The 14,180-nt window shown below is 48.3% G+C and overlaps 1 protein-coding gene across 2 annotated transcripts in view; it reads right to left on the bottom strand.

Moving 5' to 3' along the window:
• The window catches only part of RPIA (ribose 5-phosphate isomerase A), a 30,384-nt gene extending 20,703 nt beyond the window's left edge, over positions 1-9,681 (bottom strand). The window contains exons 1-3 of one of the 2 annotated variants that reach the window (XM_059688386.1): positions 9,356-9,681; positions 2,894-2,954; positions 1,403-1,458 (exon numbers count right to left, since the gene is read on the bottom strand). In XM_059688386.1, coding sequence (XP_059544369.1) covers positions 1,403-1,458; positions 2,894-2,954; positions 9,356-9,637 — 399 coding nt within the window. In that variant the 5' untranslated portion in view covers positions 9,638-9,681. The remainder of the gene's footprint in view (positions 1-1,402; positions 1,459-2,893; positions 2,955-9,355) is intronic. The other variant, XM_059688385.1, reaches the window with a different exon arrangement.
• Between the last annotated feature and the right edge of the window lie 4,499 nt (positions 9,682-14,180).

Raw genomic sequence — 14,180 nt, 5'->3', positions numbered from 1 at the left:
TGCTTGACACAGTCGCTGCAGGGAAGAAACATCTGCACAGCTTATGTTTCAAGGGACCTGGCGTATATAGCATACTGTTCTTAATATGTTTGCTCCCCTTCTTAGACTATGTGTTTTAACCAAGGTCACCTCTCCGAGGAAGGTTGTTTCCCCAGGTGGGGATTTCTTCCCTGAAGTTAGGGATTAACAGGACTAAGGAAGGGAATAAATCCCTAAAACCCCTTAACTAAGTGCCAGGCGGGAAGTTAATCACTTTAACTACGGACAATCACGCTTAAGCTACATAATCTTTACTTAGGATAATCTCCTTCAGTTACTTCCTTGTAGCTTAATAGAACAATAGAGTAACCTTGGAATGGAGATAAGAAACGCCCTAACCTTTGGAATAGAATGGATAGGATTAAAATCAACTGGTATAAATACAGATGCAACAGGACAATAAAGACTGAACCTGGCTACAGAACCTGGCTGGAGAACCTCCCTATGCTGATCAACTGAACGCTGCCTCCGTGTCATTCCTTCTTTGCTGATTCCGTCCACACCTTTGGGAACCCCTGGACCTGCTGGGGCTGGACCCCAACAAAAGGCTAAAATAAAATACTGACTGAAAAAAATGAAATTTAAAAAAACACCAAAATTATTTTTTTTAAATGTATTTTTATTTATTTCAGAAAGGAAAGGAAAGGGAGAGAGAGATGGAAACATCAATGATGAGAGAGAATCATTGATCGGCTGCTGCCAGCATGTCCCTCACTGGGGATGGAGCCCACAACCCAGGCATGTGCTCTTGACTGGAATCGAACCCAGGACCCTTCAGTCCGCAGGCTAACACTCTATACACTACACCAAACCAGCTAGGGTGATTTTTTTTCTAATTACAGAGAAACATATAATGATGGGAGAAAACAATAATAAAAATGGCATTGCTTAATTATTTCCAAGTACCTAGATTTCTCCAAAGTAGTACTGGAGAAATCCCCTAGTTCCAGAACTAGACTATAAACACATTGGGAATACCTAGAAGGCAGCCTCCAAGATGACCCCCAATTACCTCCTCTTGGTATTCAAGCCGTTGGATAACTCCTGCCCACAATGTCCCAGGGCTGGTCTGTGTGACCAATGCCACACAGCAGGGGAGATAGCATGACACTGCTGAGGCAAGTTTATACAGAGTGACACAGTGGGGTAGGCAAAGGAGGCTAGGGGTGTGACATGCTCAAGCCTCCTCTTCTCCTTCCCTCCTCTCCTTCCTTCCCTCTCATGATTTCAGCAAACACACTCTCCTGCTCCCCACCCTCTCACAGGGAACAACCCTGATGTACACCCCACAGCCAAACCTCCATGTGCTCAGGGACCCGGAAGATTCAGCAGCCACAAAGATGCAGAAGGAAAGCAGGCCCACCTGGAAGGACGTGGGAACACAGACAAGGTTCAGGTTCTCCTGCTTCACTCTTTCAGCTGTGGAGAGAGAAACATGTCGGTGGGTCTTCACTCTCACTTCACTTTTCTTGTCTTGGACACATTTGCTCAAATCCAACAGAAAAGGAAAGTCTGCCTTTCATACCATGTCCCCCCCCTTTTGACAAAGTTGATGAACATACCTCACACATCACACGACGGGGCAGTAGGAAGCCTAAGGCAGTGAGTACTAACTATGGCAGAGCAGCGCCAGTGTCTGCTATTATGTGCCCGGCTACAGTCAAGGAACTGTGCGCCTGGGAACTCTTTTAATCCTAAAGGTCAGTTATAACCCCAAGGAAAGGAACAATTATTACCTCCATTTTACAGAAGAGGAGACTGAGGCACAGAGAGGTACAGTACCTGGGTAGTTACACAGCTAACAAGGGGCAGAACTGGAATATGGCCCCCGGCAGTCTAGCGTCAGTCTTAAATAGTTCCCTATGCTGCCTTTTACAGGGAAAAGCTAGAAGTCAATTTTCACATTTAATACAAAATATAATATCATTTGTAGACCCCAGAGGGTTGTTAGACTGGGCTTATTCATGTATTTGGGGATTGCACCTTTCAGGAAAACTTGACTTTTTAAAAAAGGTCTTAAGAAAAACACTGTCTTGTTAAAGCTTAAGTTTTTTTCATCAATGGGTTGCATCTTGTGAGGTTTAGATGTCACTATTACGAAACCCACAGTTAATTCTTGAACTTAAAATCCTCCACACACTCAGTGCTAAGGCACAAGGATGTACAACGTTACAGCCCCTGTTCGGCCCATGAGGCAGCTTCCAGAAGTCAACACAGCAGCACCACAGCCACTCCTTAAAGACAGAGTGGTGCTGGACTCTGCCTCCTGAGCACTTTGCCCCTGGAACTACAAGAGGCCAGCACTCTAGCAAGCCTCTCCTCTGGGCTTGTTCTTACAAGCAGGGCAGTAAAACTTGTGGAGTGGCCACAGGGGCTGGGAATTCCTGCTCCTTCCTAAGACGAGACAGCCAGCACCTGCGGAAACCAGGCCGCAACTGCCGGCACCTCCCATTCACTTCAGAGTCAAGCCTGCACTGACCTTAATTTGTTTCCCTGAGATTGTCTGAGGGTCAGAGAGCTTGCCTCAGGGTCGCTGAGAACACACACACACACACACACACACACACACACACACACACACACACGATAAAATTCTTTTGAGACTTCACTCTAAGTCTGCTCCTCCCCTCCAGCTGTGTAAACAAAGCTAAGGCAACCCCCAAACATGGCTGGAGAGACCCAAGAATCTCTCTCTCAGGGAAAAGCAGAAACACACAGTTGACAGACAAGCAGCTCCACAGTGCTGGAGCCATACCCAGCAGGTGTTTTCTATGCCCCAATCCTGCCCCCAGCTTCTACCACCCCACATCATCCATACCAGACAAAACATACAGGAAACAGCCCAAGGACATACCTATTCGCTGCACAGCATGGACAATTGTAGAACCACTTCCAATTCCCAGCACTTGGTTATTCTGACAAAAAAAGGAAAGAAAAAAACCAAAACTTATTAATACCATCTTTTATTCCCTCTCCAGCCTGCTTCCTAGAGCAATAAAATTATTATGAACATTAATTCACCAACGAGAGTACAAGGCAAGTACTGTGCCCATTTTATAGAAACACTAGAGGCTCGGTGCACAAAAATTTTTGCACTGGGGGGGAGGGGGGGGTCCCTCAGCCCGGCCTGTGCCCTCTCATAGTATGGGACCCCTCGGAAGATAACGACCTGCTGGCTTAGGCCTGCTCCCAGGTGGCAGAGGGCAGGCCCAATCCCTAGGTGCAGCCCCTGGTCGGGCTCAGACCAGGGCTGATTGGGGAGTTGGGGCGCCACCCCGTCATGCACAGAGCAGGGTGGATCGGGAGGTTGCGATGCCACCCTCAGTCACGCTCAGGGTAGGGCCAATTGGGGGGTTGGGGCACCGCCCCCTGTCACACTCAAGGCAGGGTCGATGGGGAGGTTGCGGCGCCACCCCCTGTCACGCACAGAGCAGGGCCAATCAGGGGGTTGGGAGCCGCCCCCTGTCACGCACAAAGCAGGGCCCATCAGGGAGTTGGGGAGCTCCCCCCTGTCACACACAGAGCAGGGCCAATCGGGGGTGGTGGGGGGGACATTGGGGCGCCGCCCTCTATCACCCACAGAGCAGGGCCGATCAGGGAGTTGGGGCACCGCCACTCTCACACCACTCAGGGCAGGGCCAATGGGGAGGTTATGGCTCTACCCCATCACACACAGAGCAGGGCCCGTGGGGGGATTGGGGTGCCACACCCTGTCACACACAGAGCAGGGCTGATCAGGGGGTTGGGGCGCCACACCCTGTCACACACAGAGCCGCAGGGCAATCAGGGGGTTGGAGAGCTCCCCCCTATCAGGCACAGAGCAGGGCTGATCAGGGGGTTGGGGCGCCTTCCCCTGTCACGAACAGAGCAGGGCGGATAGGGAGGTTGTGGCCCCGCCCCCTGTCACACACAGAGCCGCAGGGCGATCAGGGGGGTTGGGCGCTGCCCCCTGTCATGCTGATCCCGGCTCCGCTGATCCTGGTGCTGGGAGGCATATTACCCTTTTACTATATAGGATAGAGGCCTGGTGCATGGGTGGGGGCCGGCTGGTTTGCCCTGAAGGGTGTCCTGGATCAGGGTGGGGGTCCCCACTGGGGTGCCTGGCCAGCCTGGGTGAGGGGATAATGGCTGTTTGCAGCTGGTCACACAACCTTCAGGGTGGGGGTCCCCACTGGGGTGCCTGGCCAGTCTGGGTGAGGGGCTGAGGGCTGTTTTCTGGCTGGCGGGTGACTGAAGCTCCCAACCGCTCCTTTTTTTCTTTTCTTTTTTATTCTGGGCCAGCTTTAGCTCTGGCTCCAGCTCTGAGGCCTCTGCTGCTGAAAGCAGGTATCTGGTTTGTTTGTGTTCTATAATCGAAATACTGTATCAACTCCAGCTCTGAGATCCCGGCTGGCTGAAAGCAGGTTTCTGGGGTTTTGTTTAGCTTCTATATTTGTAACAATGTTTCAAACTGCAAGCTCAGAGGCCGGCAAGGCAGGCGGGGAACGTTGGTTTCCTCCATCACTGAAGCAAGCAAGCCTCATGTTAGCTTCAAGCTGCCTGGCTGCCAGCCGCCATCTTGGCTGGCAGTTAATTTGCATATCGCCCTGATTAGCCAGTGGGAAGGGTAGCGGAGGTATGGCTAATTACCATGTTTCTCTTTTATTAGATAGGATAACCACTGAACGTCAAACCTGGTCTTTATTACAGTGCCCACGGGCAGTTTATCAGCACAGCCCCCCTCCTTTCATCTCTGATACTGACATCACCATCTCCTCCTGATGAAAGATACACTGAGCAAGTTTACAAATGTCAAGAGTTGATTTGAGCAAAAATTGATCTGAACTGGGCAACATCCAATCTAGCAGAGAGGAGCTCCACGGAACTGTACAAAATGAAAGGCTTTCAGACTTCCCTCTAAGGCAGCAGTTCTCAACCTGTGGGTTGCAACCCCTTTGGGGGTCGAACGACCTTTCACAGGGGTTGCCTAAGACTATCGGAAAACACATATATAATTACAGATTGTTTTTGTGATTAATCACTATGCTTTAATTATGTTCAATTTGTAACAATGAAATTGGGGGTCACCACAACATGAGGACCTGTATTAAAGGATCGCGGCATTAGGAAGGTTGAGAACCACTGCTCTAAGGGATGGCAGTTTCTATCCGGCTGATTGACTGGATTAAGATTCCATTTCTCAGAGAGCCAAAACTGTCATTAAGTCTTGGTTTGGTGATGTGGGGCTTAGCATATGTGACTCCATTTTGGACCTGTTGTCTAATAGTTAACCCTCCCTACATCCTGTCAGACAAAAGGCTTGGCTCACTTTCAACGTACAGCAACTTAAGTTGTCCTAATAGTGGTCAGCAGATGATCGAGCACTCAAAGACCCCTGACCAACCCCTGGGCCAGCTCTAAGCATTAATAAGTCAAGGTTTCTGGCTTCAGTGCCTTTTCATAAAAGCTTAACATCTAGAAGGCCGGGGACTGACCACAGATACCTTACTTTGGTAGCATCAGAAGGAACCAGAGGGACATATCCAGCCCACAATCTAGAGCTCCCCCAGAGTTGACAGAAGAGCAAATTGTATCAGCTTCTGTCCAGGTGACGCGAGCCTGACTCAGAGAATCTGCAAAGCATGGCTTAATTAGGAACATGAGAAAAAGTCTTCCTCTGCAATAGGAAGGCCTTGTAAAGATGTAGAGCATTTCCTCAATGCAATGGACAAGAAACAGACATCACACTTCTGAGCCTGCCTTCTTAAAGGGGAAGGTGCTAGGAGCAGGGGCAGAGTTGGGGCCCAGCCAAAGACAGTTAAACCACAAACAGCACAAGGTCAGGGCACAAACACTCAGGAACTAATACGGAGCTCAGTTCCTCATCAACTTCCTGGGAGCAATCTCCTGCCAGTCTAACGCAAAATGGCTCAATTGTATTTCAGGTCCACACCCAGAAAAGCAGCAAAACCAGACAAGTGACACTACAGCTGACCTCAGGACCAGCAGCATTGAATTATGACCCCCTACCCTGGCACCAACCAATCAATCAGTGGAGACCCCTCCTTGGGGTTCTTGGGTTCTCCACAAGAAATGGAGAGAATACCCCACAGACATTTCCAGACAGATCTTATCAAGCTTATGCTCGAGCTCAAAGGAGGCAGCACAGAGGAAAGGAAGGTCCTCTGAACAGGCTCGGGACTGGCTCTGCTTGGCTACTTTTATAAGCTAGAGACAAACTAGAGGCTCTTTTTGAAAAAGGCCAGCTTGCAGAATTTTCCAGGCTTGGGTGACTTCCCACCAGGGGTGTCTATAATCCCAGAAACTGGCAGATCTGAGTTCAGGGTGGCTATCTCCAAGTTCTCCATCCATCCAGATATGGAGATGGTTACCACATTGGAACACCAAGAGAACACCAATGGACTACAAATTGTACCTACACCCCAGAGGTTCAACCCACCAATAATTCCACAACCTCCATATTTATGTCCACACTTCACACAATTCATTGAACATTTACTAGGAAGGCCCCGCTGTACCAACACTGCATGAAGATAAGGAGCATGACCTTTTTGGGACTGGGAGACACAAACACAGAGATAACCAGAACGTAAGACACCTGCATAAGGCACCTAAGAGATATAAAGTGCTACAAAATCAAAGACAATATGCCCTCCCCTTATGAGGCTAAGGAAAAACTGAAAGGAAGAAATGGCCTTTGCAGCAAATCCTGAAGGACACACATGACTTTAACATAAAGGCAGAGTGCAGGAAGCCACTGCTTGCCAATACTGTCATGAGCGTGCACCAAGGAACACGGAAGGCCAGTGGACCTTGGGTGTTAGCAGGGCTGACGCTAAGCACCGATTGTTTGCATCAAGGCAATTTCCTAACCTGATAATCCTTTTACTGTTTACCAAACTTCACCTTTGATATGCCTGTATGAATTGCTAAAGGGGCAAATGTGTATTCAAGTAAATAAAAGGCGAACCAGGCCAGAAGTCAGTGTGTCTCTTCAAGAAAGAGGTTCCACCTGGCCCCCAATGCCTTGTAAATTCATATTTCTTGTATAGTATTTTCATTTGTGTATCGGCCCCTCCTTCAGATCCTGAACCCCGCCTCGAAGGTTGCAGCAGCAGAGGACAAGAATGAGCATTCTAGGTCGAGGGTAACGAAGTTAAAACATACCCTATATGCCAGTATTCTGACTTTTCCAATATTCTGGTACAAGGGGGGTAAGGAAGCATAGAAGTAAGTAAGATGGTGGAATTGAGGACAAGGACCAGTCTCTTGTCTATGGATCCTTCCCACCTGGCTAGATCCTTCCCACCTGGCTGAGTACCTAGCTTACAATAGATTCTCCAGGTGTGCCACATGGAGGTCAGGATGAAGCCCCATGAGGGCCACTGTGACAAGAGCAGTTGAAAGCTTCAGAAGATAATGCTGGGGGGCTAACAGAGGGGAGAAGATAAGGGCAACCACTATCATCTGGCCCTGGGGAGAGCCTAAATGGGGCTGGTAGGTCAAAGGAAAAGGTCAGCTCTAAGAACATTCCAAAGATGGATAGGACTTAGCACAAAACCTACCCTGATAATCTTACACCTGTGAGTAAAGGAATCCAAGTCACAAAATGCTAGAGGACAACATGGCCTTAGATGGAGTAAAGGATATCCCCTGGAGAGAGCAATTAAGTAAGTACATGGATATGCTCAATAAATGTGCATTTGAATTAGTTTTCCCACTTGCAAAGTATCCAGGACCAGACTCTTCTCCTCCCTGCTCTAACCACACTTCTGGTAACCATACCAACTGTCTGACACTGCTGGTCACTCAATAATTACCTGGTAAACAAAGGAAAGACTAAGTCACCATTAAAGAGCAGAAAATACAAAATTCATGTAGTGTTGGCATCTCAGGAAAGAATGCTGGTAGGAAAGTGCCACTGACATTGGGTGAGGTGCCCCCAAAAGTCCAGTGGAGATCTTCACAGGATTACCTGGCAACTTTTGGAATAATATAGCTGGAATCTAGTGTTTGGGGGCTTTAGCCTGAGGTGGGGGCTTACAAATTTTATTTAAGCAAATACATAATTATAAAACAAAGGTCAGGAAGACATGCACCACCAAATAGTAATGCAAACAGATTAACAGGAAAACTAAGAGGGCTTTTCTAACTGTATCGATTTCGTTTTATTTACCTGTCCATTAGCTATTCACTTTATCCAGGCATTTTCAAATCTCAGCTTATTGTCCCAATTTTGCAGCTAAGATACTGAATCCCAAAAGTAGAGCCAAAGTACACATTTTACATTAACTCTGTGAATTCCCATAGAAAATCCTATTGCTAACCAGACTTGTAACAAGTGACACCAGGACAGGGCAGCTGTGGACCTGGTGGAAGGGTACCCCCTAACATTAGTCACTAGGTTCTGGAGGGTCCTTGGCCATTCCTTCTACAGAACATGCTGAGCCAGCTTATTGCACTGGCCCCGCCCATTAAACAGGCTGTGTGGGATCAAACATCATCTGTCTATGCAAAATAGCTTGGTAAGCTAAGGTATTCTCAAGCACTAGCATTAGAAGACGATACCATTTTTTAAGTAGAAAAGACAAAAAGCCAGTAAAGTCTAAGAAACTCCACCTAAGGACAAAGATACTCCACTTGGCTACCCAAATATTAGTATTAAGATAATTAACTTGATAGGCAACAACAAATCCACTCGGGTCAAAAGACTCCACTAACAGCAAGAATCACACCCACTTAAACAAGTGGGGCAGGACCTCACCACTAACAGCTGAACACCTCGGAACAGCATCCTCCAGGCTGCGAGTGCCCCCCCCCCCACCCCCGCCCCGTCCAAGGGGCGTTCAACGCTCAGGTCTCCCCCTCAGACTCCATCTCCCCTGCCCTCTGGCGAGTACATTCGGGGGCGGGCGCGCCGAGCTAAAACCTGCTTGGAGTCAAATGTCAAGACAATTTTCAAGCCAGTTCTCCGCCGGCTTCCCTGGGAAGTGAAGAGAAGACCTCTCAGCAGCCCGGAACTCGTCAGTTTCCCTTTGTTGGTAAGGAAACCAGAGGGCAAGTAAGTCTCTTCCAGCCCCACTCAACATCAGACACCACCCAGGCTCCGCTTTGCAAACCTGTTGTCGGGCCACACAAAGAGTCTTTGGGAAGCTCGCCCCCAGCAGACCCCACATCAAAACAGCCTTTAAGGAGCAGGGAAGTAACCCCGGGAAATGCGCGCCCGCTCCCCGTTCACGCAGCCCACGCCCTTCCAGGAACAAGGGCGCCCCAGCGGAGCCCCCCAGGAGCCCAGCCCGCGGCCCGAGCCGCTCACCCTCACGTGATTCTCCACCGCCGCGTGGCCCGCAAGCTTCTTGGCCTCCTCGGCCTTGGACATCGTGGAGGGGGCTGGGAAGGCACTATTGGCCTCCCTGGCCTTGAGGCTGGTTTGGCCCGCGGCGCCGGTCCCGGAACGAACGCACACCGGCGGCTGCACGTGGGAGCCCGGCACACCCCACCTGTTCCCGCCTCCTCCAGAGGCCGCGCCCCCGGCCCGTCCGGGCAGCGGGGCCAGGACCCGCCCGTAGAGGGTGCTGAAGGGCCCAGGGCGCTGCATCCCGATGCTTAGCTCCAGCCTCAGCCACGGTCCCGCCCCAGGTTCTTCCGGAAGTCTAGTCGTCACGCGCACGAAGCGCACCCGCGCGGAGCTTCCTGGGAAATGTAGTTCTGTGGCCTTCGAAGTCCTGAGCCGCGCCTCAGCCTGGACTCCCAGCCCCACAATGCTCCAAGGGCACGCAAATCCCGGCTACCGGTTTAGGCGCATTGGCCAGTGTGGCGGGAATAGTTGGGAGAACCGTAGAGGATTTTGTATCTTCTTGTGTTTCTGAGGAGGGGGTGTTCTGCCTAACCTGTTGTTTTACCCAACAGTGACAGCGTGGCCGTGGAGGAGACCTTAGGACAGGGAGTTGCTCTTATGGAGACGTCCTCTTGGAAGTGACTTCTCTAGCCTCAGTCCCAAGAGAAACGCACACGGGATGCCCGCGCCCGTTGAATCTTTCTAGACCTGCGGACGTCCAGGAATAACAAGTTTAGGCCCCGCTGCCCTAAACATTGTCCTGCACTTTGCGGTACTGGATGGACTGATTCCTCCGGATGGAGCCTTGTCCCGCACCGAGTGTTCCCTGCCGAGACCCTGCAATTCTTGAATACAAGGACTTTCACTGAACTTAAAGGTTTTCTCTATCTGTAAGGTGTCCTGCTGTAGGGAATAGTAAGGACGGGGACTTTTTATTGTCCCTGTTTTACAAACGAGGAAGTTAATGCTAATCCCAGCCACACCCACTACTTGGAGGTCCTTACAAAGCTCACAGCCTTTGTGCTTCTCACCCATGTTGGTGGAATTCCCTGACTGCTCACAAAGTCATTTTGAAACTCCGGGCCTTCTCCCTCTTCTGTGTGCAAAGCTTCAGAATGGGCGGATAATCGCCCTCATCGTGGATTCTCTTTGCTGTGTCCAATGAGGTTGTCAGCCCTGGACCTCTCCACCTTAGTCTGAGAAGGAAAAGTTATATGAGGTGATATTTGTATCCTCAATTTTAGACAGAATTTGGAAATTAGCACAAAGTTCTGGTTAAGATGCAAAACAAAATATTTGAGACTCCAACTATCATTGGTCTCTGCACCTTTGAAGACTACCTGAGTCAAACTTACGACCATTTCTGCATCCCTGGGGGGGCAGACTTTCCCCCATTTTGGCTCCTCAGTACTCACTACCCACAGGTTGAAGCAACTGATAGTAGCCAATATCTACTTACTCCTCTAGCCTCAGGGCATTTTCACTGGGGTTTCCCACCACATTAAATGCTCTGCCCATCTGCACTGCCAGCTTTAGCTTATCCTTCTCTCAGCTGAAATGCCACCTCCTCAGTCTTCCTGATCACCTTGTCTAAACTAGGTTCCCACCCACCCATTCTCTATCACTTCATCCATTGTTCATTTCCATCATAGACCTCTCAAGTTTTTGTTTACTTAGCCTTGCACTTGTTTATCATCTATCCTAGAAAATAATATTTCTGAGAAGAGGGACTTTGCTTTACCCCTACAGCATCCTCCATGTGTCTGTCCCTTAGATGGTCCACAACAAACACCTAGAGCAGTATTGGATAACAGATTTGGTGCCTCAGCCTCACAGTCTACTTCAGCCAGACAAAATTTCAGTCTCTGCCCCACTTAACCATTCTCCTTAGGTCTGCCAGTGATGTCCAGTGACTCATGAAATCCCACTGGCAACTCTTGAGGCTGAAAACTATGCTGCCCCTTGAAATGATGTTATTGTGTTCCTGTGACACTTCTTCTTTGCATATCCTATATAATAAAAGCCCAGAGACTGAAATGGCGGAATGACCAGAACGACCAGAGACCAGAAGGACCATGGCCCCTCACCCTGGCTGACCCCACCCCCCAGCAGGGACCCCTCCCCCCCAACCCATGCACCAGGCCTATATCCTATATTATAAAAGGGTAGTATGCAAATTGACCCTAATGGCGGAACAACCAGAACAACTGCTCGACCAGTCACTATGAGGCACACTGACAACCTCTCAGTCCCTTCCCCTGGCTGTCAGGCTCTGATTGCCCAATGGAAAACAGGGAATGGGTGGGTGGCAGCAGGGGGAAGGGCTGACGACTAAGCAGGAACAACTGACCTCTTGGTCCTTACCCTGGCCGTCAGGCTCTAATCACCCAATGGTGAATAGGGAACCAGGGTGGGTGGCGGTGGGGGCGGACCAGCTGTGGGCAGCTGGGTAAGATGGCCCTGATCACAGGCCAGGTCTAGGGACCATACCCACGGATGAATTTCGTGTACCAGGCTTCTAGTTTATTTATAATCATGCCAAACATTATGCTAAATGCTCTTTAGCTGCTATCACACTTAATCCTCCAAGAAGTGGGTAGTATTATCCCCATTACACAGATGAGGCATGAAAGAAGTCCTCACTTAGCTAAGGTCCCACTGCTCATAAGTGAAGCTGAGATGCAAATTTTCAGTGACTCTGGGACCAAACTTTGATCTCATAGAATCACCCAGGTGGAGATTTATTAATTGCCCCAAGACCACCACCAATATAGCCCTAAACTTTGACATGTGTAAACTACACAAGTCATGCCTTTACTCTTTCAAGTCATAAGTAATAGCAATGGCCCTGAGACAAAATGGATAATAAGGGGGAAAAGAATGAAAAAACTATAAATCAGGAAGTACTGAATAAAGTACTTAATAACCCACCAAAACTTTAATTTTTTTTCCTAACTTACACTAGGAAGAACCACCACATGGGGCTCATTTTTTCATCTTTCATGGAACCTAACATCCTTGGAACAGAGGTTTCAGGGCCAGAATGAAGGTTCACGGTATGGGGGAGGTGGGGCACAGAGCCCATCCTAGACTGGTTCTAGTGGAGAGAGGGCCTTGGGCACCTCACCCCCTTGATGACGCCAGTGTGGTCCAGTCTGAGAGGAATAAGGGCAATGGGGTACTATGGTGCTTCCCTTAATCTGGGGTGAAGGCTTCCCCAAGGAGATACACAGCACCACTATGTGCCTGACTGGGCTTCAGTGGAGCAGGAAAAACTCTCCCCACTTCACACCTCCTTTCCCTCTCCTTCTCCCTCTCTTTTCCTTCAGTGTGGTCATTTGAAAGGAGACTCTCAGGGCTGGCTGTACAAGCTACAAAGCTGACACAAATGAATTTAAGGATCCTGCTAGAGGCAAGTGGTGCTGGCTCAAATACACCTCAGGCTAGAGTTTGGATTGCCCTAGTTTTATCCAGCAGTTAAACTAATTTAGAAATAGGTACTTTAGCTGACATCCAACTCTCACACAACTTCGAGTGGTCTTTTGGAGCCTTAACCTGTGGCCTGCATTGCTTCATCCTGAGGGCAGGTTTATCATCTACTAATCATTTTGATTGACAAGTAAGGCCTTGGAAGATGATGAGACCTTATTATTTCTGATAGTCTATTGAATAAAGTGAGCCATGGTTGGCAAATGTTCAGGACAAAGAGAGAATCTTACAGGCTGCAAGAGAGAGACGGAAAGTTACATACAAGGGATCTACCATTAGATTATCAAATGATTTCTCAACAGAAACACATCAGGCCAGAAAAGAATGGACGGAAATTTACAAACTGATGCAAAGCAAAGGACTGAATCCAAGAATACTCTATCCAGCCAGGCTATCATTCAAAATTGAAGGGGAAATAAGAAGCTTCACAGACAAAAAAAAAAAAAAGGCTAAGGGAGTTTATCACGACCAAGCCAGCAATGCAAGAAATGCTAAAGGGTCTGGTGTAAAAAAAAGAAATAAAAAGCTCAGAAAGAAAACAACCACACAAAAAAAGAAATGGCTACAAACAGGTACCTTTCAATAATAACTTTAAACGTAAACGGACTAAATGCTCCAACCAAAAGACATCGAGTGGCTGAATGGATAAAAAAACATGATGCATACATTTGCTGTCTACAAGAGACCCACCTCAGAATAAGGGACACAGACTGAAAGTGAAGGGATGGAAAAATATCTTTCAGGCAAATGGAAAGGAAAAAAAAGCTGGGGTAGCAATACTCATATCTGACAAAATAGACCTCAAAGTGAAGGCCATAACAAGAGATAAGAAAGGCCACTTCATAATACTAAAGGGATCAATACAACAAGAGGATATAACCCTGATAAACATATATGCACCCAATGCAGGAGCACCCACATACATAAGAAAACTCCTGGAAGATATCAGGGGAGAGATCGACAACAATACAATCATAGTAGGGGACTTTAATACACCACTGACAGCACTGGATAAATCTGCTAGACAAACAATCAGCAAAGAAACAGCAATCCTAAATGACTCACTAGATCAGATGGACTTAATTGACATCTTCAGAACACTTCACCCCAAAGCCACGGAATATACATTCCACTCAAGTGCTCGTGAGACAGATTCAAAAACAGACCACATATTGGGTCACAAACAAAGTTTCCCCAAATGCAAGACGATTGAAATCATACCAAGCATCATCTCAGACCACGATGGCATAATATTAGAAATAAACTACAATAAAAACAACCCAAAATACTCAAACACCTGGAAGCTGAATAGCAT

The sequence above is a fragment of the Myotis daubentonii genome, chromosome 3 (genome assembly GCF_963259705.1).
Source record: "Myotis daubentonii chromosome 3, mMyoDau2.1, whole genome shotgun sequence".
NCBI lineage: Eukaryota > Metazoa > Chordata > Mammalia > Chiroptera > Vespertilionidae > Myotis > Myotis daubentonii.
The sequence above is the reverse complement of the archived record's forward strand: the minus strand, read 5'-3'. Positions and strand labels throughout refer to the sequence as shown.